This window comes from Poromitra crassiceps (genome assembly GCF_964638095.1).
Source record: "Poromitra crassiceps genome assembly, chromosome: 1".
In the NCBI taxonomy this organism is placed as follows: Eukaryota; Metazoa; Chordata; class Actinopteri; order Beryciformes; family Melamphaidae; genus Poromitra; species Poromitra crassiceps.
In genome coordinates this window covers 112000825-112024842 of record NC_139623.1, presented here as the reverse complement: position 1 = coordinate 112024842, position 24018 = coordinate 112000825, and the positions used below count along the sequence as shown (strand labels likewise).

The window sequence follows — 24018 nt, the reverse complement described above, 5'->3', positions numbered from 1 at the left end:
TTTGGAGTCAATCAATTGTCAAGATGTTCTCTACTTGTTAAAATGTAGCTATTTATTTATTCATCCAACATCTCCTGTTTGCTGTAACTACACGGCGAATGTAGTAGACCACAGCTTTACTGAATGCTTCTGTCCAATGGGATATAGTCAAACAGAGGCTGGGGGATGGGGGGTGGTCTCAATGACTGAAAACTGTTTAAAACTCAGTAGGGTAAAAACACAGCTAGTCTGTGGCATTCCAGCTCTCTTTCAAACTTGTACTATGTGATTTGAGCCGCTGCCTGGATAAATTGCCCAGCCTTTTCTGGCAATAACGACTTCTTTTTTGTTTTTGTTTTTCCGGGTTTGTTCGGTCTCGGGCTCAGTATTGTATGCGACGATCTCGGTCAGCCGGGCTCGGACTACAACGGTCCGGTTGTTCGGTTCGATTTCGAATTTTCCGGTCCGTTGAGAACTCTAGGGTATGTGTTTGTGTGCTGCCTACCTGTGGTGGGCTTGGTGGTAGTAGTGACCAGCTCTGACAGGCTGACCAGCCCCGAAGGGAGGATGTACTGGGGCTCTGGGTTCATGTTCACCTGGTTTTGCATGCCGTCCTGTACACACACACACACACACACACACACACACACACACACACCAATGAATAGTAGTACAACCTTAGGGCCCTATCGTCGTACGGAATGCCACGTTGATTTTCAACTATAGCCTACATTGCAGAAAAAACACACATTGATTTAAAAATGAGAATTCATTTGTCTGGTTTTATTACGCTACATAATTCCCGGCCATACAGGTCTGTGGTGTAACAGTAGATTACTTTAGGTAGGAGAAAGGGTAGGAGAAAATAAAAAGCAAATGTTGATCTTTTCCAACCATTAGGCTACTAGAGAGAGAGAGCGACACGGGGCATACTGTCGGGCTATAATGTTACTACCCAGCTCAACTTAACTGCCTCATCTCCTAGTAATAGCCAGTAACCTAGGCCTAGCTATTGCAAGTTAACTGTTGAAAATTCGATGTCTGGTTTTGTCACGAGTAGGCTACAGCTGAAGTCCCTCTCACCATCAAGCAGACAGTGACGGAAGCATGTGTCTTTATGTGCGCCAAGGGGAAAATGATGGACTAAATTGGTGGGATTCGATGTATATATATTAATAGAAACGAATAAAAAATAGCTGATTAATAAAATGTTTGCTGGTGGAACGAAATTCAACTTCAAATAGAGCGGCATCACTCATCGCCTCTCAGCACGCTGCGTAATTACGCATGCAGCCCCGCAGCGGAGATGCAGGAGAGAGAGAGCCCGAAAAGGGAGAAGCATACGTCCATAACAGCATGAAAGCTGAAAAACATTTATGGCAGTAACACACATACATACCGTTCCCATTATTTGAGCCGCGGCAGCATTAATTGAACACTTTTTATAATGTCCTATAGGTCTAATAACTTTGTTTTGGTTGGGCTCCGCTGAGTCGGTCTCGGGCTGAGTGAGTGTATGTGACAACGGCGGGCGAGTTGAGCTCGGTCCGCGTCTCAAGCGGGTTGAGTCGGATTAGATTTTTTAGGACCGTTGAGAACTCTACATGACAGCCATCAAGAAAGGAGGACAGCACTCCAAGTTGAATACCTTTATTGCCACACAGACGTTTGGGCAGCAGCGTCTTCAGCGTGTGAAATGGCAATAATACACAGGTGATTCACAGGTGGTCATGAGCACGTTTTATTTGATTTCTATGCATGACAGCCTCACATCTCTCTCTCTCTCTCGCCCCCTCTCCCCCCCCCCCTCGCTCTCCCCATCTAGGCTATCTTTTCTCTCTCGCCCTCTTTCTCACTCTGTGCACACGAGAAGGACGCTGTGTCTTTTAAGGGGGATGGACATAATCATGATCACACCTGCAAACATACTTTTGGGCATAAACACACCCATATGGAGGTTTGCGCCGAGATGACGCGAAGTGCAGTGGGACGACACGCCCACAATTAGGGCTTTGCGCGGCGCTGTTCCGGCGAAAAACGGACGCTAACGCAAAATTACCGCCGTTGCGAAGATAGAGCCCTTTACTGTGATAGCGGCGGATTGCAAAGGAAGAGGTCTGACTTCACCCACACCCTTGGCTTCAACCACACGCACACACACATAAGGTTTCTTTCTTTCTTTAAGCTAACTTTCTGAAACACTTGAATGCTTCAGCTGTATTGAATTATGTTGCACTTCATGATTCAATGTACATTATAAGTGAGTGAGTACATTTTAAATGAACACACTGTACTCAAGTCTATATAGGAAATAGAATTTAAAATGGACAGGGTGACCTATTTCAATGAATAATGCATATTAATCATTTTGGCTGGTAAAATATATATTCTTTGCGGGTTCATTTATTTTGATATTCAGCCCTTCTAAAAACACACTTTTAAAGACAGGCTCTTATGTGAATCACTCCATATCTCCATTTTATTACAGTACTTATTACATTTTACTAAATTACTTATTATTTAGTTATTTAGCTTATTTAGTTATTTATTACTGTCTCTTTTGGGGACAGCTTTTATTTGGCTGGGCATTCATGCGGTTTGCCACACACTTTTATGTCAAGTTCTAGTTATGTCTCTGTTTTATCTGTTTATCTCTTCTATTACCTTTTATTCACATTATTTATTCTTCTTTTTAATTAACGTTATTTTATTCATTTAATTGTGCTACTTTCACATCACTTGTCTCTTTGGGTCGCAAACATTGCTTTTAGAAAAGTGCTACACAAGCGTCCCGGGTAGCGCAGCAGAAGATTCCCTGCCTACCAACACGAGGGTCGCAGGTTCAAGCCCCCTGTGTTACCTCTGGTTTGGGTTGGGTGTCCCTACAGGCACGATTGGGCCGTGTGTGTCTACGGGTGGGAAGCCGGATTAAAGGTATGAGTCCAGACCGCTGCACTAGCACCTCCTCTGGTCGGTTTCGGGGCGTCCGTTCGTGAGGGGAGGGGAACGGCGTGATCCTCCCACATGCTACATCCTGCCGGTGAAACGCCTCGTTGTCAGGTGAAAATAAGCGGCTGACAACTGCACATGTATCAGAGGAAGCATGGTGCTAGTCTATAACTCTCCCCAGATTGGCAGAGGGGATGGAGGAGCAGTGACTGGGACAGCAGGGGGAATTGGCCGAGTACAATTGGGGAGAGAAACGGGGCGCGGGGATTGATTAAAAAAAGAGATAAAATAAAATAAAATAAAAGTGCTACAAAAACAAAAGTGATATAAAGTTTCAGGTGCAGTGACTCATCTGGCACTAAAGATCTGTTACAGACCTTTTTCTCTGCCAGAGGCTGTTTAGTCATGCCGACCTGAAGATAGGATTATATATTGGGTGGGTGTTTTGTGTCGATGTTTTTGTTGTTGTATTGCTCACCCGGTTGCTTTTGCTCACGGCCCTACCATCTTTCTCAGCTGGTTGAACGCTCCTATCTGAGGAGTACAGCGATCTAATGGTGATGATCCACAGCCTCCCACATCCCCGCGGCGGAGCCCACACACACCTCTGTTATATAAAGACAGGCCTTATGTAAAACCCACACGCTCCCAAATATTCTCTTCCCAATACTTCAATGTGACAGAACACAAGGGAATAATACTTAACTATCGATTCTGCTCCTTTTAATTATACCAACTGGGGTACTCGCCGACCATATTAAAGGTATACCTTTTGTCATATCTCACAGGTGCTTTATTCTACAATTTCAATGATTCATGACCACTGATGATGTCACAATGAAAACGTGACCAAAATTGTGATTAACAGACACACACACACCCGCCTGCAAATCATGACCTACAAACACCACCCGCCCACCTAGGCAATTTTTATGATGATGGTGATACCGATGTATTGGGGTCCTGGGGGATGGCAGTCAAAAGCAAAAGAATTGCTGATAGTATCACACACTATCAGGGAGGTTGGGGGCATTCTGTCAGTCATTTTGAAGGAGACAGACACATACACTGCAGACACAGATTTCCTCATGTGCTCTGTCTGACGACCCTAAATACTGTTCTTCCTCAGGTAAGATGATGTTCAAAGTCAGAAATACAATACATAATTGAATTAACTGTAACTTTCCTAAAATAATAATAATCTGGTGAGTGTGTGTGTTTAAGATGGCATTCATTAAAATTTTACTACTGTTTATTTTATGCTATGTGTGTGTTGTGAGCGAGCTACTGTAACTTGTCCCAATTTCCCCCCCGGGGATCATTAAAGTCTTTCTGATTCTGATTCTGATTACATAACTAATAATGTTTTGAGGAGAAATAAGAAATAATAACATTTTGCTATGATGGTTGTTTCTTACAGTAGTTTATTCTTGGGGTCAGTAGTCCTTGTATGTTAAATATGTTATAACACTTAATGGGCTTTTCGTGTGAGATGGAGTCTAAATGTGGCTATTATGGCAGGAAATGAGTTTGCAACAACATGGCTGCCAGACCGAGAGAGGCTGCATGGCCACTGAAACCATAGCAACAGAGTCGCACTTAGGGAACATCAAACGCATTTTTAAATCCTGTGAGGCTATGCAAACGCACTCACACACACACACACACACACACACACACACACACACACACACACACACACACACACACACACTCTCTCTCGTTCTTTATTCTCTCTTCTCACTCTCTTTCGCTCTGTTTATCTCCCCAATATCTGTCTCTGTCTGAAGCCTCCCCCCCCCCCCCGGTCTGTCTGTCTCTCTCGACCCCTGCCCTCTCCACATCTACTGTATCTATTGCTCACTCTCTTCCTCCCCTCATCTTCTGTATCTATCTGTCTGTCTGTCTCTCTCGACCCCTGCCCTCTCCACATCTACTGTATCTATTGCTCACTCTCTTCCTCCCCTCATCTTCTGTATCTATCTGTCCATCTGTTTCTTAGGGCTGAGTATCGTAACTGATTTCCCGATTCGATACAGTTCTGATACACAAGGTCCCGATTAGATTTACAATTCAATATAGATATTTCAGTTACAATAACCAATTTTGCTTGGATATGAAAGAGATTCTCAAAGAACTACTGCTGAAAATTGTACAAGGAGCCCTCTAACCTGGTGCATTATTCAAAATATTGTTTATAGCTGTTTACGAGATCTTGTTGCGCTAAGAACCAAACAAGGTGAGTCTAACCGGGTTAAAGCTTCAAGCATTCACGGGAAAATGTATTATATTAGAAGATCAATATTAGGGCTGCTCTCTTTTCTTCCTCTCTCTCTCTACTCCTTGTCTGCCTCATCTGTCTTCTATGTGACTATCAGTCTCTCTCTCTCCCTAATCTGCTTGGCCTGTTGCACTCTCTCTTCTCTCCTACCCATGTCTGTCATTTCGTTGCTGTCCGGTGCAAACCTCTTATCTCATTCTCCAAATTCAGCCATTTTCTTTTCTTTTTCCATAAATGGATTTATTTATTATTCAACAACCTGTGAAACTTTCAGTTACTTTGGACCAGTGAAATATGTTATATTACTGGTTATTATTGTTATTATTACTACTATTACACTATGTTAAAGTGGTAATGTTTTTCCTTCCTTGTGAAAAATTGCTTTTTTTGTAGATAAGAGGTTTGTGCTGGTCAGCGACATTTTGTTCCTCTGTCTCTCTCTCTCTTCCCATCATCTGTCTATCTCTCTTGACATCTCCCCTCCCTGTTTTTTTCTATCCCCAAGAGAGTCTGAATGTCTCTCTCTCTCTCTCTCTCTCTCTCTCTCTCCCCGCCCTCTCCTCCTCTATCCACCTGTAGCAGAATCATCAGCTCGGTGTTGCTGGTATCCATGGCGATGTCGAAGGCAGTCTTGTCGAACTTGCTCTGGGAGTGCAGGTCGGCGCCGTACCTCAGCAGCAGCTCGGCCACCTCCCTGTGGCCGTGCTGGGCCGCCCAGTGCAGCGCCGTCATCTGCAGCATGTCCTTGGCGTTGATGTCGGCGCCACTCTGCGCGGACATGCGGCGCCCCCCGGTGGCAGGAGGGGAGGGAGAAAAAAGAAGGAAAAGGGGGGAAGACATGTTGGTAGCTAATTAAGTAAGGGAAGGTAAAGTGACTGGTGGTGTTACTGTTTACAGGAGAGTTGTAGGTCAACCAAAGGTAATGAGATCAAAATGTGATTCAAAGGATGTCAGACACATTAGACAAACTTCTTTGATTTTGTGTGTTTGCACTACAAAGTTTGGAAAATCCTTTTTGTTACACCTAGGGACATTGTCCAAACACTAAAACCAAGGTTTGTTAATAATAATAATCAGGGGCGGACTGGTATCATAATTCAGGCCGGGCATTAGATACCAAGCAGGCCAGGCCGATACGGGCCGTTTGAAGCTCAATTTGGGCCGTTTGAAGCCAGATTTGGGCTGTTTGAAGCCCAATTTGGGTCATTTAAAGCCAGATTTGGGCCGTTTGAAGCCCGATTTGGGCTGTTTTTGGGCCAAGTCCAATTTTACAATGAGATGCACCCACCTTAACCCTGAATAAAGTAATAAAACCACTAGTAAACCAGTAGGCGGCGCCTGGCCTGCTGTTCAGTGAGTGGCCTGGCCTGGCCTGCAAATTTATTTTTATTTTTTGCAGGCCAGGCCAGGCCAGGCCACCGGGCATTTGCCCGACGTGCCCGATTATGCAGTCCGCTCCTGATAATAATATATAATATCTATCTATCTATCTATCTATCTATCTATCTATCTATCTATCTATCTATCTATCTATCTATCTATCTATCTATCTATCTATCTATCTATCTGTATCAGTGGCACACAACCTTTCCGTACTCAGGAGCCACATTGAAAAATCCAAAAGCCACAATCCGAAAAAGTCCCTTTGCTCCCTTTATTCTTTTTAATTTTTAGTAGCACTTAAAGAGCATGATGCAGGTTAGACACCACTTTGCATTAATATGTGGCACTTTTATGTAGCAATTAGGATTCTCTTTTGTTTTTTCTCCACACATAGCTGCATCTAGACTGGTATTTGTGACGCATCTGCCATGCGCACATAAAACCCTGCAAATCCAGAAATAACACCTGTGACTATTTTAATACACAATAATCAATAAATGTTCCCTCTGATCATTACCTCCGTACTCCCTGTCCGCCCGTCGAGAGGCCGCTCGCTGCAGTACATCACCTCCACTCTGCAGCTAAAACTCCTCCCATCTGGAGCTAAAACTCCTCCACTCTGCAGCTAAAACTCCTCCCCTCTGGAGCTAAAACTCCTCCCCCCCGCTGGAGCTAAAACTCCTCCCCTCTGGAGCTAAAACACCTCCCCCCTCTGGAGCTAAAACTCCTCCCCTCTGAAGCTAAAAATCTTCTTCTCACGAGCTCCAGCGAGTGACACTTGTGTCCGTCTCCGACGATAAAGTTATCCGCCTCAGACCATTCTGCAGGTGGCTTACACGAGCTGAGATGGTCGGTCCCAAATGTATCTTTGCAAATAGGCGTAATTTTTAAAAACCGATTGCATATTGGGGGTCAACTAGTTTTTACTATTAGTTACGTTTGACTACTGAAACTATAAAGTGCCATATTAACCACAGATAGAGCCCAAACTAAACAGAAAGTAAACAGTTGCCTTTGGGGGGGAAATGGAGTGGAGTTTTCTTTTTCTCCTGTCAATGCCGAAATGCATTCTGGGCAGTGTCAGACTATCGTACCAGACAGAGGGTCAAAATGCTATTGGTTTTGGTGGTAAATTATCATACAAATACGATAATTACGTCTGGTGTTTTGGAATGTTTTCTGCTGTACACATTGACTGTATGTTATTATTATTACAGTAAGTACAGTAGCCCAAGTGTCATCACAGGTGTTATCTGCACAGATGGCATTTTTTTGAACATGTAAATTATAATGCCACCTTTTTCTCCTAACTGTAAATTATTCGTAATTTTTTACCTGCACCACGCTCTTTAAAAGAGCCACAACTACCGATAAAGGAGCTGCATGTGGCTCTAGAGCCTCGGGTTGAGTATCACTGATTCTATCTAATCTATCTATCTATACACACAAACACATGCATACATCGGTTCATGACATATGTACGCATTGTACGTACGCACACGCACGGCTCCCCTCACCCTGACTAACAGCTCCACGATGCTGGAGTGTCCCTCTGTGGCGGCCATGTGCAGAGGGGTCCTGTCCACCTTGGTGCGGGCATCCCTGCTGACGCCAGCACGCAGCAGCACCTCGGCCGTGGAGTGGTGACCGTACTGCGCGGCCAGGTGCAGCGGAGACGTGCCCAGCTGCAGAGACAACACACATAAATATAGCTTTTGTTTTTATTAAAGTCGAGCTGAACCCAAAAATGACTTTTCTTTTCTTTTAGTTCAAATACCTGGGTAGTCAGTGCACCTATTTAATAATGTATGCCAAAGAAATCACAGAAATGTAATTTCTTTCGTTTTTCACACTTTTTCCACATCAAAAGTTCATTTTTCAAGATTTCATTCATAACAGTAATGTACAGTTTGCCGACGTCACATAGTACTAGGCATGGGTCGATTTCCGGTTTTACCGGTTCGGTTCGGTGTACGAGCCCAAACCGCTTTGATCACGTGCGAACCGAAAAAACCTATTTTTTTTTTTGCCAGTCCATTCCGATTGCACTATTGTTCGTATTAGCCTCTTCTCAAGTTGAACTAGTATGCAAAAGTCTTATTTTGTTTATTATGTTGATGTTTGAAGAAAAGTTAAGCTGAATAGTTATGAGAAATAAATACAGGGTGTGTTTGTTACACAGGTGTCCTGCTTCTTTTTATTCAGTATCATTGCTGGTTGACAATACCAGCTTAGAGGTGTATTATCGCTATCAGGTGGACTGAAGTTGCACTACAGACAGTTATGGGCCACACTCGGGAGCCCTGCTTAAAAAAAAAAAAAAAAAAAAAAATTACGGTAATTACAAAAAAAATCGGTATACCGGTTCGATCCGGTTTAGACGGCAATATCGAACCGGTTTTAAAATTTTCAAACCGACCCAGCCCTACATAGTACCGGTACTATCAAATTTCTACCCCATTTCAACCAATCATATCACGACATGGCAGCTGTCAATCAAATCTTCATTTCAGGATAATTTTCTCTTCCAAATGAAGGAGAAAATGGCGCCTAGTGCCTGTCATCTGACAGAATTTCTAGCCCATAAACTAACTACTAACTTGGCCAATTGTATGTAACATACTAAATAAATCAAACGGTAATGTCTACGAATGCAAAGAAATGTAACTGGCTCGTTAAAACTCGCATTCCAGGAATATTGTATTTACCGCAATATGCGAAAGGAAATGGTGCGTGCCTGAGAGCCTGGTTGTCAGGGGTCGCCCCTCGGAGATTCCAGGCGGACGGGCAGCACCCATGCATCGGATTGTCCGCTCGTTCCACACAGAAGCATGTGGCTGCCTGGTACTCGGTGGATCCCACTCACGTAGCGCACGACAACACGCTGAATCCCACTTGATTTGGGGGCGGAGCACGCCAGGATTGGCCAATGCCAAAGCCAGTCCCCAGAATTGTCAAATCAAATCATCGACATGCTATATCGTCCGCCTCTCAACCCTGTCATAGACGAGACCAGCACATCCGGGTAATTTGCAAAACATGAAGGCCGTGCCCCTTTTTAGGGGACAACACAAGCCCATCGCGTTGACTTCAATGTAAAATAGCAGTACCAAAAAAATCTATAGAACATAGATGCAAACAGGTTAGCTAAAAGCTTAGCGTCGCCAGCGAGGGCCCCCACCGTTGCGGCCGGGGTACGTTTGGAAATCCCTCCAGGCCTGAAACATTTTCTAGGGGAAACACTGTTACTGGTTGGTTCTCACATGTGCCATCTATATTATATTGAATTTTTTGTATTTCTATGTATACTGATTGCCTAATTATTGATCTGTGCCAGCTAGGGCTGGGTCGGTTTGAAAATTTTAAAACCGGTTCGATATTGCCGTCTAAACCGGATCGAACCGGTATACCGATTTTTTTTGTAATTAAAAAAAAAAAAAAAAAAAAAAAAAAAAAAAATTTCAAGCAGGGCTCCTGAGTGTGGCCCATAACTGTCTGTAGTGCAACTTCAGTCCACCTGATAGCGATAATACACCTCTAAGCTGGTATTGTCAACCAGCAATGATACTGAATAAAAAGAAGCAGGACACCTGTGTAACAAACACACCCTGTATTTATTTCTCATAACTATTCAGCTCAACTTTTCTTCTAAACATCAAAATAATAAATGAAATAAGACTTCTGCCTATAGTGCAACTTGAGAAAAAGGCTAATAAAAACACAAGCAGTGCAATCAGAATGGATTGGCTTACAGCTGAGCTGCCTTCTAAACTTCAAAACTCACAAATTCACACAATATAGGGCCTAGGCATGGGTCGGTTTGAACATTTTGAAACCGGTTCGATATTCCCCCAAAAAACGTATCAAAGCGGCTGCAGTTGGTGGCGATAATGCACCTCTAAGCTGGTATGCTGCCAACCAGCACGAACACTGAATACAAATAAGCAGAACCTTTTAACTGTAACAACACACTGTTTTTATTTCTCATAACTATTCAGCTTAACTTTTCTTCAAACATCAACATAATAAACAAAATAAGACTTTTGCCTACTAGTGCAACTTGAGAAGAGGCTAATACGAACAATAGTGCAATCAGAATAAACTGGCAAAAAAAAAAAAAAAAAAAAAAAAAAAAAAAAAAAAAAAAAAAAAAAAATTTTTTTTTTTTTTAGGTTTTTTCGGTTTGCACGTGATCAAACCGGTTTGGGCTCGTATACCGAACCGAACCGGTAAAACCGGAAATCGACCCATGCCTAGTGCCAGCTGGATGCATTCCCTGGTTTTGCCTCCTTATATATATGGGTTACACCTATTCTCTCATTTAACACTGAGGAAAGCCACAGGCTGAAACGCATCTGTATTGCACTGCTGATGTGTGGATTAAAATCCTTTTGAAACTTAACCTGTGAGTGCTGCCAGTTCCATTGGACTCCCATGTATAATATACATACCGGTATGTACTGTATGTAGTGTTAAAGTTGTGTGAACTCTCGCAGTTTTAAAATGTGTGAATTTAGCAAGTACAGCCTGTTAGAGTGAGACACACTCAAGGCTGGCTCCATGGGGTCCCATTATGAAAAAAATATAAAACTTAAACTGCAATCTCTCAAACAGTACAAAAGATAAAATAAAGCTGATTTAATTGAATAGAGTCCTAAAAGTGGTAAATCGTTTAAAGTTTAAATGCAGTGTCTAGCTTCAAGTATGAAGGAGCAGTTCAAAGAGGGCATGGTTTGGTTTCACCATGAACTGCTGTTTAAATGAACAGCAGCTACACACAGAAGTCTGTTGAAGCCGTTTGTTTACCGACATCCTGATCCCCTGTAATAGATGATCAAGTGTGGACTATGTTTGGGGTGTGATTGACAGGTCACCTGTCCAGCGATCACACAGCTCGATTAACTTAACGGCTAACGGCTAACTCGGGTAACTTAACTTAACTTAACTTAACTTAACTTAACTTTAACTTAACCAGCGATCACACAGCTCGATGATCACAGACCGATAGCGGCTATTCTCACTTCTGACCACGGGTGACGTCACGGTCCATATTTTCGATACACCCTATCTATGGTTTCAACCAGTCTCCCACAGCAGGGGTTCCAGAACATTGTCATATCAAGGACCCCCCCCCCAAACAAATCTGCCTTAGCCAACAGACCTCATCAATATGATGTATTATTTTGTCCCATGGAACCCTGAGAAGAGTTTTTGATGCTAAAGACCCCATGTGAAGAAGCACCCCTCCCATCAAACAGATGTGCCTTTCTCTCCCTGACTCTTGCACCAAATAAATGAATAATCGGTGATCAATCCGTCTAAAACCATTTATGAGTCAGGGAGAGAAAGGCTATTTTATTTGATGGGTGGGGTGCCGAGGGACCAGATTGTTCAAAAAATCTGATGGTTTTATTGGTTAGAAATTTATATTTACGCTTGTAAATGGTAAATGGCCTGCATTTATATAGCGCTTTTATCCAAAGCGCTTTACAATCAGTAGATAGTCTACATTCACCCATTCATACACCGATGGCGGCAGGCTGCCACGCAGGGTGCCATCGGGAGCAAGGAGGGTTAGGTGTCTTGCCCAAGGACACAGCGACAGCAGCTGGGAGGGAGCGGGGATTGAACCGCCAACCCTTGCGTCATTGGCCGACCCGCTCTACCTCCTGAGCTAAAGCCCGGGCCACTTACTGATACTTGTGCTTAAATTTACCCACTCATATTCTGGTTTATTTCAAGAAAAACATTTTGGCTAATTGGAAATTCTAATTGGCTGGTCAATTTAAAATCTAGCAGCCATATTGGCAGGTGGTCAAAAAAGTTAATTTCAAGCCCTGCGGGGAGAGCAGGTGGTGACATAGGAGTGAGTGAGAAAAGGATAAAATATTGGTGGTTAAGACTAAATATAAATAATGACATCAGAACAACTGTTAATTTCAAATGAGTTATTCCTCTAAACCTGGCTTCAAATGCCCAACATTTTTCGCGCCGGCACCGTTCGGCCCCCAGCCCTCTGCAAAATCTGGCCCTCTGGTAGCGAGGACATTTTTTTGTGGCCCTCTCTACCATCAAAGTTGCCCATCCCTGCTGTAGGCCTATATTCTGCTGGGTGTGCCTGGTGAGTGAAACTGAGGTGTAAAACAGAACCTTACAGTACATGCTCTCATTGTGTTAAGTTTTACAGGGTGAAATAAAACAATTGCTCATTTTTCTGGGGACCCCCTGTATACCCTCAATGACCCCTGGGGAAGTCCCCGATCCAGACCCCACTTTGGGAACCCCTGTCCAACGGCTCCACTGAAACATGTTTGGGGGGATTAACTACTTTGCTCAAAGGCAGCTAAGGGCATCTCGACTGTGTTTCCGACCATGATCATGATTATAATTTTGCTTTTTTGAATCACTGTATTTCTATCTGATTCTTGCTGTCTTACTTATTATCTATTACTCTTTAGTTTGTCTTATTTTGTTGACATTTGTTTGTTTGTTTGCTGGCTTGTTCAGTTTGATATCTTGTGTAACGGATGTTTTTTTATGAGCGCGCTACAGCAAATTCCGATCAACAGTCTACTTGATGTGGCAATAAAGTAAAGTGAGTCATTTAGGAAGGGAAGAGCGTTGCTCACTTTCTGCACTGACATTTTCTCAGCCAATCTGGGGATTCAAACCAGAAACCTTACAGTCACAAACCTGCTGACCTGTACCACTGCGCTAGTCATGGATGCCTGGAAGGAGTAGATTATAGATGTACAGTACATAGCATTAGGGATTTTATCAATAGAGACGTTGTGTAATAACTCACTTGTGCTATTAAATTAGGATGAGTGCTGGTGTAAAAAAACGTGGTTATCAAGTAGACTCTTCCTATCAGTGATGTTCCATTAAATGAGGCCCACAACTCCTCCAGGATTCCCCTGTACACATCTTCAAACCCACCCACTCCACCAACTTGAGTTTGGCTGCTTCTGAAGCCAGATGCAAACGGAGTTTAACGAGTTGACTATTCAGTCTGATATCAGGCTACCTCCAGGAAGCTCTGCAGCTACATTCTGTCGGCTAATTCTTCCTCTATACGTCATCTTGGATTTACCGTAAATACAAGCTGCCGACTGGGAAAAACCTTTCCCATCAGTCTCCTAGTGGTATTAGGCCTACGAGGAGGACATGTGGGACTTTGTTTGTTGTGGGCTCCATCTGCCATTTGGTGTCATACATTACGTTAGGGCAAACAGCAGCTAATCCACTGATCGGGAGTAGCAGAAATGGAAATGATAACCCTAAGTGAGCAATATCTGCTGCGGTTCATTTGTGCTTCATTTTATGAACATTCATGAAGAAAACTTATGTTGGATGAGGCTGTTCGAACAAGTTAAAAATGTGATCGCTTCCAAGTTGCAGCAAGGAGACGTCATGCTGCATCATGCGCAAACACTGATCACAGATGTACTCATCTCTTCCTACGCTAACTTGACACTGCGACGACTCTTAGACTTGCATTTGCAGTGCACATTTACGTTTAACTTTACGAATTTCATAATAAAACAAAGTTTGCATATGCGAGAATTTCAGCCATGGCTGCTCAGAGAAAAAAACAGCAATAAACAGCATAAATATACTGTATGAAGCTCCCGCATGCATTTATTAACATGCAAGGCTACATGCAAAACCTACAGGCCCTTCCCTCTCTCATTATCATTTTATTAATGCTATGATGTTCTATATGCAGTATATATATATCTATCGATTCATTTATAATTTACTGCTCGCTGTCTATATGTGACTAGTAAATGTAGTCAGTTTGTTTCACATCATGTGCAAATTTGTGCAGAAGAGTGGACAGCTCAGACTGATGCTCTGCATGCAGAAAATGTTCCCGGCTCTCTGGGACTTTAGCAGTGCCGACACACCACCGCTGCATTTTTTATGAAGCAACACATTACCAGTGTCCCTGCCCTGGGCAAGAGCCCACACAGCATACGGATGAGATCGAAGATTATGTAACATAATCAATGAATTCATTACAACACAATGTAATTAATTCATTACAACCTCTTCTACTGTACATTGCCTGGGTCCAGACCTTTGAATCCGCCCACTCCACAGAGTTAAGTTTGGATGCTCTTGGTCTGGCATCGTCATATGCAAATGCTTTTTCTCCAGTTTTACCAGCGATTCACCAATCAGAGCCAAGGGGGACTAACGATTGGCCAATCAGCGTCAATAAAAAGCCCAACGGGCGGGACTAAGCCGTTGTCAAGGAGAGTAACGTTCATAATAGGGTTGTGCGATGTCATCCAAATACCCATTGTGATTGTTTCACAGTGAAACATCGTGTTGGACGATGGCATCGTCAATGGGTGGGGGGAATAATTAATTATTTATTAAGTCGCTGTGTTGCTGTAATTCCATTTGGCTAGCCGCTGCAATGCGTTCACGTTAACAACAGGACAGCTGAGCTCTACATGATACCAGCGGGCTTGGATAGGCTATTAGCCTCTGCTCTGTGCTACAGCACAGAGCCAGGCGACTGAAGTGTGCACAGTGGCTGTCACTACCAGCAATTTGAACGGCGCAAAAAAAATAACGTTAACGTTACAGATCCTCACCAACAACGTGTGTGTGTTGAATTTAACTAGCTGGCAGAAAACGGACTGAATTACTGGCTATATATAGCCAGTATAGCCATGTATATATATATAGTAGGGGTGTCACGATACACTCAGTTCACGATACGATACGTATCACGATACTGGGTTCACGATAACGATACGATACGATACGATACGATTTTAACAATATTTTTTTAAACTTGAATAATGACAATATATGACTGGAAAGTAGTATTTTATTTGAAATGCACAAATACAAAACATGCTGTTGTGGGAAATTGTTATTACAATAACAACTAGATAAAACATGAGATTGGAGATAAGGCTTATCTTGAATGAGTTACACCGTCACTTAGATTTACTTTGAACTAAAAGGTTTCTCAGCAGTATAAATTCTCATTATGCATCTTCAGTTTTTCTTCAAACTGAAACAACAAGACTTTTCTTAGTCTATTTTTTATGCATCTTCAGTTTTTCCTGTCCACTAAACAGTTTTGCCAGAAACTCAATTGAATGGTTTCTCTCCTGTATAACTTCTCATGTGTCTCTTCAGAGACTTGTTCAACTGAACTAATTTCCACACATTGAACTTCAACAAACAAAGACGTTTCTTTGTCTACTTTTGGAAAAAAAAAAAAAAAAAAAATTTTTTTTTTTTTCTTCACGATATGAGATTTCATCTCAACGATACATATCGTGACGTTTTACTATCGCGAAATTTCGTGGGACGATATATTGTGACACCCCTAATATATAGCCATATATAACGTTAGATTCGCTTGGGCTTTTGAACCTAATGTAATGAGAGAGTTTAGGAGAAATGGCTAGAGAAACTCAGCTGCTGTATCTGGAGCGAGTAGCGACTCCAACTTTCACTTTGGAAACAGGCGAGTTCAATTCACAGTTGAAGTCTTGTACTCACTTTGGGTTGAAAACAGGAAAGAACGTGAAGTTTCTCCTTTGTCTTAAAAAGTTTTCACAACACAGCCGACTTCTCATGCGCAGGGGACGCCCCGGCGACATTAAACAAGCGCATCCAGTTCAGAGAAGCAGTAGAGCGCAGGATGGGGAGGAGGAGGGGCAGGGGAGGCTTCTCTGAACTGAACTGGGTTGTTTAATGCCGCCGGCGCGTCAACCGCGTGTTACGGTAAGTGGACTTGGCATTTTTCATTATTAAAATGGCACAATTTTAATTCGAACAGATAATTAATTACGATGATCCGATGTAGAAGGCTCAGAGGTCGATGGGGGGTCGGCCCATCACGATGGTCGATGCCATCGTCCATCGTGCCAACCCTAGTGGCGGCTTGTTTTTCAGTCCACTGAAGAATCGCAGTGCATTATGCGGAAGATGAGAAAAGTAGGCTTTAGTAGAGGTATTCAAACAGGCTCTGCTTGCAGCCATTCCTTGTACATACAGCACAGAGAGAGTGCTGGTGTCTGTTGTGGCCTGGTCACTCCGCCCACCTTCAGCTGTGGCTTTTAGAGAGCGCTCGTTTCGTTGTTGAGGGGGGTGGGGCAGAATCCAACACAAATGTATTAATATTGAAGGTGTGTAACATTGAAATTGCACAAAAACAGTGTTTGCCAAGTTTGAAGTCGATCCGACCGACGGTTCTCGAGATACGCGAAGGACAGAGAGATGGACAGAGAGACATGCTACTCCAATTATAGTGTAGATTGTCTCTATTTTAAATTAACATTAGGATTAGACTGTTGTGATGTCATTATTCAGTTTTAACGATCAATATTAGCTCCTAGGGTAAATACTTTATATTTATTTTGAGATTTGGGTCAATTATTTGTGCTATTATGTTATTAGCTTACGGTAGTCACTCACTTCTACACTAGCTTCTACACTGCTGCCACTTTTCTTGTAAAAATAGCTAAATCTTGCTCCACCCAAAATGTTATTCACATAAAAAGATTATATTCACAATGCTAATTATTTTAGAGAACTGCATCTTGACCTGGAGACATCAAATGGAACGTTTTGCTAACAGAAACTAACAGCTCACTGTCATAACAGCTCTACATGACATGTAAACATGATTGAGGGATGGCTAACATTACAATGCTAACTTTAGCTGCCTGGCACAAGTTTTTTTTTTTTTTTTTTTTTTAGCTGCCTGGCACAAGTAGCCAACGAACTAGCTATGCAAACTATGCCTATAATAACGAACAGAATTTCATTTTCACATGTTTGAAAAGGGGATTGTTGCCCTACTACTATGACTGCCAAGAATTTTGGATCCCTCAGTTTCAATGGGCATGACACTTCTGCCTGCGACCCTTGTGTTGGTAGGCAGGGGATCTACCGCTACACTACCCGGACGCCCAGCGAGCGCTTCTTTCTAGACACAGCTACAAGACAGGTTGGGTTCACTGGTGAGACTCACTTTTTCTCCACTGGAAAAACTCTCACTCTATTGCTGTTAGTATTACTAGCTCTATGTTTCTTTCTTGAGTTTAGACGTATAACCCACAGCAACCTGAAAGCAACAAGTTTGTGCCTCTGGGGGTTGTCAAAATTATGGGAAACCAAAACACAAAATAACGTCTGGACTCATTTTCAGGAGTTGTGACTCAACTTGGACTTGAGCACTGATGACTTGGACTTGGAATCAAACATTCATGCATTCGGACTCGGAAGTTGGAGACGAGGACTCTGACTTGTTGATTGATAAAGACAGTTTTTTTGTTTTTTGTAAAAAAAATTGTAATCGGCCCTAATCATTTGGCATAAGATATTGATAGCTATATTAATACTGTGACATTATTCAATTTCATGCTAACCCTTCACACTCATCTTCAGTAACTTGGACTCGGACTCAGGTAATGGGGACTGGACTCAGGCTCTTCTTTGATGACTCGGACTCAAACACTAGGGACTCGAGACTCGACATAGTGACAAGACTGGTGGCTGCTCAGTGTTCCTGTCAAAAAAATGCACTGAGACAAACAACAGCATGTGTCTCTGGGCAGCAGATGACTGTCCACACAGATTATTTTGGATTACATGAGAGATTATTCCTTAATTAACTCATAACAGCCTCACCCAGTCTGTGGTGAATGGAGCCCCATTGGCCATCAGGGTTCTGACATCATCGTCGTGCCCGCCTCGTGCTGCATCTAGCAGCTGCTTCCCCAGGTACACCAGAGACATCTAGTGGCAGGGAGGAGAAACACTGTGATGCACTCACACACACAGGGACAGAGCAGTATTATTATACTTAACTTGTCAGGCTATCAGTATTATTATTATTACTTTAAAATATGTAAATAACAAACTAATTGCTAATTAACTAGCAGGCTACAGGCCTAGTTGTTAATACATCATTTTACTGTTGCTGCAAAAATAATTACAGAATTGAACAAGGGGAATCACATGTAATTAGCGTTAACTAACAAAGGACGGAAAATAGTATGTCTAGACTAGACTATTGGTTGTCGAAGCATATGCAACTTAAACAATAATAACCAAATATATCGCAGAAACTTCGGCCAGATTCAGTCACTGATTTGGTCATACCGTGCTACTGTACTGTGTCAGCCTATGTCCTGTTGTATGTTTTGCAGTGAAGCAACTACTTGTATCTGTGCAGTTTCTTTCAGCGGTTCCCTCCGCACGGCCTATCGCCGAGTGGTAGACTGACCATATCTGTTTTCTCACTCGATAAAAGACAGGGGGGGACACAAACAATTATTGGAAATAGTAATCTGAGGTTTAGTTTGACATCGTATTTGCTTTGTTCCGGTGGAAGTTGCGGATAGCAAATGCTAACGTTAAGCTATTTCCACATCCGCTAACGTGTTCGCCAAGTCTCCTGCTGCAGCTCTCACCAACTCCACTCGGATTTACAAATAACCTTAAACTATTATATCTTCGGATGTGATTTCGATCACTAACGTTACTGATATCGATACACGTCGACCACAGACTGGAGAAGGCTAAACTTGCTTGTTTGCTATGTGTGGCTATCCTTGGAGTTATCATTTAACGCTTATTTTATTCTAATTTCATGTAGCAGGTATTTCTGGGATTAATAATTAGTGTGGTATACTTGCCTCACAACGACGATGTCAAAACAGTTACTCTTAAATTACGCTGATATGGAGACACTTTCGCAACTTCGGAAAAAACAAATAGAATTTGTTTTTATTATTTGTGGGTCCAAAAAAATGGCGCCGGCGACAAGGCAGATTCAACCAAATAAATCATACTACTTCCGGTTGGAACCTTCAAAGTACAACCCTCATTGGACACCACCATGTTACAGCATTTTATGACTGTACTAAAACGCATTATTTATATATTTTTTTTAAAGACAATTGGTGTTTTTTCCCACCGCGTGCAGACAGTACATACAAGGACTGTCTACTGAACACAGAATGTGGCGGTCAGTCCCTAAATTAGACGTAAGTGCAACGCTTATATTTTGAAGGCAAAATCGCTTAATTTCCGGAGTTACTGTTGTTTTTTAGCTAGCTTGATGCATTTGGCAACATCCTGATTTGGCGCATTTATTCAAACACTGGATGGAAAAGTGTAAAAAGTAGTCTGCATTCCTTAACGAAACCCAAAGGACCTTGTGTCTGTGGTACTCAACAAAGGACGAATCAGCGTGACGTCACTTGCACCCAGAAATGCAGAACCCCGTGGCAGTTATTCGTATGAGTTGTGCCCTATGGTTGTGCCAAACAAACGTTAAAATCTCAAAAACGATACATCACGACATCGTTTATATTTTGACATTAGTGAGAGCAGAAGTAGCTCAAGAGTTTGATGTAGGCTATATGCATGTCGTGTTGAAGTTGTGTCAACTGTCGCAGTTTTTTAAATGTCAACAGTCAGCCGGCTAGAGTCAGACACTCAAGCCTCCCAAAGCTCACGCTCCATAGGGTCCCATTGCAGTTGCCACCCAGTGATGCGATTTGTTTACCAAAATGCTGATCTGCTGATCCCTCGTATATGGCTAATATGGTGTTGTGCCTAGTAGTATCGCCAAAGTCGCGGCGCAAATTGCTGTTCAGACTGTAAATAGTGGGGCAAGGACACGGAAAAGGAAGTGACGTTTACAGTCTGAATAGCAATTTGCCCCGCAACTTTGGCGATACTACTAGTCACAACAACTACACCTCAAGTAATTAGTGGCCGGGCTAAATCACTATGTGTGTTGTTAGCTAATGTTAGCTGTCAGCTATCAAGCTAGCTACTGCACTGAGCTAACGTTACTTTCAGACTGCTTCCTTGCATATTGTGCGCTGAGATCAGCGCTCCCCAGCATACTTCCAGCGTTTAACGGTCAGAAAAAGACGCTAGATGGACACACGGCCTGGTCGTGTTTACCATGAGCACTGATGACGTCACAATTGCTTGAGTGACATCACTGATGACATCATTAGACATCACAATTGCCCGAGTGACGATCACTCATCATCAAATGACATCACCAATTCTATGCATCAGTGATTTGTGACATCACTGATGATGTCATATGTGACATCATCAGGGCCTGCAGAGGCTATAAGTAGGACCAGTAGTGTGATTTACTGATGTCATAGACATTGTGACATCATCAGTCCTTCCCTGCAGAGTTATAAATAGGAGTGTAGGTGCATGGGCTGCAGAGGTCACAACAAAACATTGAGTAGGTATGTATGGGGGCCTGACCACGATCACAGCAAGCTGTCCATGCCGGACTGGCGGGATTGGAAGGTACAGGGAACACAGCTGGAATTCACACAGCAGAGGCTGGCAGCCTGGGGTCTCAAGGATCCGTGGGCATGTAATGAGGCATGGAGGTACTCTGGCCGCTTCGAAAGGGTTCAAGTGGGGCGTCGCTGCTTTCACTGTCGCCCTGGCTGTTGAGTATGCTCTGTTCCCCACCGAAGAAGGGTGACCACTAGTGTCAGATGTCCTCCGCACACCCAGAGACCACACTACAATGGATTTTAATTAAACTGTATTTTCTGTTTATTAAATGTGTTTCTTTGAGCATAAAATAAGTAGGACCGTAGGAAGAGTGTAACCTCATTTATAGTGAGTAAAAGTCCAACACAGTGAGTGAGTAAACGAACACACTGAGTAGGTCAAACAGCTGTGTTTCAACCACCAACCTACGGTAACTACATCTCCCACAAGTCTACGCGGATCGGGAGGTTACGTCATTTCCCATCCCAGCTTCCGGTTGTCGTGTAAATGGCTACATGACACAGTTGTTTGGGGGATATCTATCTGCTAAAAACCGTTAACGTCCACAAAACTATCGACGTGACATTGAGATCGTTAACGGCTGACAGCCCGGTGTCGAGCTGCCGTGGGCCGCGATGGAGGCGGTGCCCCGCATGCCGATGATCTGGCTGGACCTGAAGGAGGCTGGCGACTTCCAGTTCAGCCCGTCCGTCAGGCAGGTGAGCTGGGTGGGGAGGGACAGAGCAACAGGGCTGGGGTCGAAAGTCAACCAGACAGTCAGGGATTACGGATGACTGGATAACCTCATTAGAACCCTAGCCAACAGACAAACTAGCTATCGCAGTCGGTTGGGGATTCAGTTTACCCCGCTAGCCGGGCGCTTCTATAGCTCAGCTAACGTTAGCTAGAATCTAGCAATCCTCCCTGCCTGACCACCGCCTTTGTTTGCTAACACACGTAGTTAATGTTAGCTGCTTGCTAATAAACAAAAGCCAGTCAAGTTCAAGTTCATAATTGTCACCTGGCTGACGGTACACATAAAATTCACCCATAACTGCTAACAGCGATCACATATAAGGCAGCACTCTCTAGCCTACATTTTCCTAACGTAACGTTGAGTCCAGCAGGGCCCAGCTAATGTGAGTCTGCTGTCTGCTGAGATTAAACGAATCAACAGTGAGCTCTGTCACATGCACCTGACCACAGCAGGTTTTGCTCCTGATAACGTTATAAGCTATGAAATCACGGCTCACTGCCAAAACGAAGGCTTATTGTGCTAACAGCAAAAGTCATACTAAATGCCATTGTCAGCTCATCTGATCGTGACGTGACATGACAATCCTCAGATTGGTTTTCGTAGACTGTCTAATTTTAAAGTACAAAATAGATTACACATTTTGTGGCATTTTAGTAACATACTCCCAGTGTTGTCACCGTTGTCACTGAGTTTAAATGACTGACAGTGACAGAGTTGCTCATTGTCATCTTTATCAATTGCCCAATTTTCTATATCCTTTTCCTGATCTTGATAAAATGACAGATCTTTGCCATCTTGGCTGATTTCTATCTGGAATAATCCATTGGCCTACAGTCAGTTAGCCCCAACGTGACCCTACTACTGTACTTTGTGTATATATAATATATACACTCCTGCAGTATTAGGGTCACATAGCTTTCCAATAGGCAATAGGCAAGAAGGCTGTTCAAAACGCTCTCCTACCTGCAGGGGCGGACTGGGATTCTAATTCAGGCCGGGCATTAGATACCAAGCAGGCCAGGCCGATACGGGCCGACGTGCGTGCCGGCGTCCGAAGGGCGGCGACGAAAAATTTGGGCCGTTTGAAGCCCAATTTGGGCCGTTTGAAGCCCAATATGGGCCGTTTGAAGCCAGATTTGGGCCGTTTGAAGCCCAATTTGGGTTGTTTGAAGCCAGATTTGGGCTGTTTGAAGCCCAATTTGGGCCGTTTGAAGCCCAATTTGGGCCGAGTCCAATTTTACAATGAGATGCACCCACTTTAACCCTGAATAAAGTAATAACACCACTAGTAAACCAGTAGGTGGCGCCTGGCCTGCTGTTCAGTGAGTGGCCTGACTGGGGGCACCAATTTTTTTTTTTTTTTGCAGGCCAGGCCACCGGGCATTTGCCCGACGTGCCCGATTATGCAGTCCGCGCCTGCCTACCCGTCTCCGACGTTCGATTGCAGATCCGAAGATACGATAGTCCTCCTACGGAAGCCAGTAATTTAGCCGGGGCGGTTAAAGGATACTGCTTCACGAAACAACCGTATAAAAGCAGTCTTTCCACAGCCTGTGCTGAATTTACAGCAGGGTGTGTTTGATCTCACTATCATGGTGCACCGCTTCCACACGGCGATCAAACACATGCAGTCACAAGGAGACTGCGGCTCAGTGATCAACGCAAATCCAGCGCACCAGGGAACTGTGGGAAGCAAAACATGTCATGAAATACTCCTCTCGGCACTAGGAAGCTTCTCCTCTCCTAAATACAGCACAGGCTGTGGAAAGACGGTTGTTGAAACTGTTGTTTCATGCAGCAGTATCATTTTAACCACCCCGGCTAAATTACTGGCTTCCCTAGGAGGACTATTATATCTTCAGATCTGCAATCGGATGTCGGAGACGCGTAGGAGAGTGTTTTGAACAGCCGTTCTTGCCTAATTTGGAACATTATGTGACCCTAATACTGCACGAGTGTATATATTATATATACACAAAGTACAGTAGTAGCGTCACGTTGGGGCTGACAGTCAGTGAGCCACACTAATGCTCACAAAGGAATGACAAAATCAGTAATTATTGATCAGATATAGCAGTTGCATTTTTTTGTCCCAATTGAGTCAGTTAAGTGAGGTTTGCTTTGTTTCATCAAAACAAGTCAGTCCACCCATTTTAGCTGTTGCAAGAAAGTTATGAAAAAGCAAGGGTGTACAGTAGGAGACAGCTTGGTGAGAGTGTTTTTGTTTTATTCGGTTGTATTTGTGGAATGTGGTAATGTTTGTTCAGCTCCAACACACGTGTTTCCCTTTTTGTATGGGAGATAATCACCTATAAAGTGTCTATTGCAAAATCTGGCCGTTTAAGGTTGCCTTCCAAGCATG

General features: G+C 43.2%; 2 protein-coding genes across 2 annotated transcripts in view; one reads left to right on the top strand and one right to left on the bottom strand.

Annotated features, from left to right (window-relative positions):
* LOC310772724 (GA-binding protein subunit beta-1-like) overlaps positions 1-18370 on the bottom strand; it is a gene marked incomplete at both ends in the record, with an annotated part of 37108 nt that extends 18738 nt beyond the window's left edge. Inside the window, 4 exons of the mRNA XM_083632625.1 lie at positions 485-593; positions 5783-5977; positions 8110-8277; positions 18263-18370. Coding sequence (XP_083488751.1) covers positions 485-593; positions 5783-5977; positions 8110-8277; positions 18263-18370 — 580 coding nt within the window. The remainder of the gene's footprint in view (positions 1-484; positions 594-5782; positions 5978-8109; positions 8278-18262) is intronic.
* A 3067-nt stretch (positions 18371-21437) lies between these two features.
* ptpn23a (protein tyrosine phosphatase, non-receptor type 23, a) overlaps positions 21438-24018 on the top strand; it is a 77964-nt gene continuing 75383 nt past the window's right edge. The window contains exon 1 of the mRNA XM_083634295.1: positions 21438-21618. Within this exon, the coding sequence (XP_083490421.1) occupies positions 21535-21618 (84 nt within the window). The 5' untranslated portion in view covers positions 21438-21534. The remainder of the gene's footprint in view (positions 21619-24018) is intronic.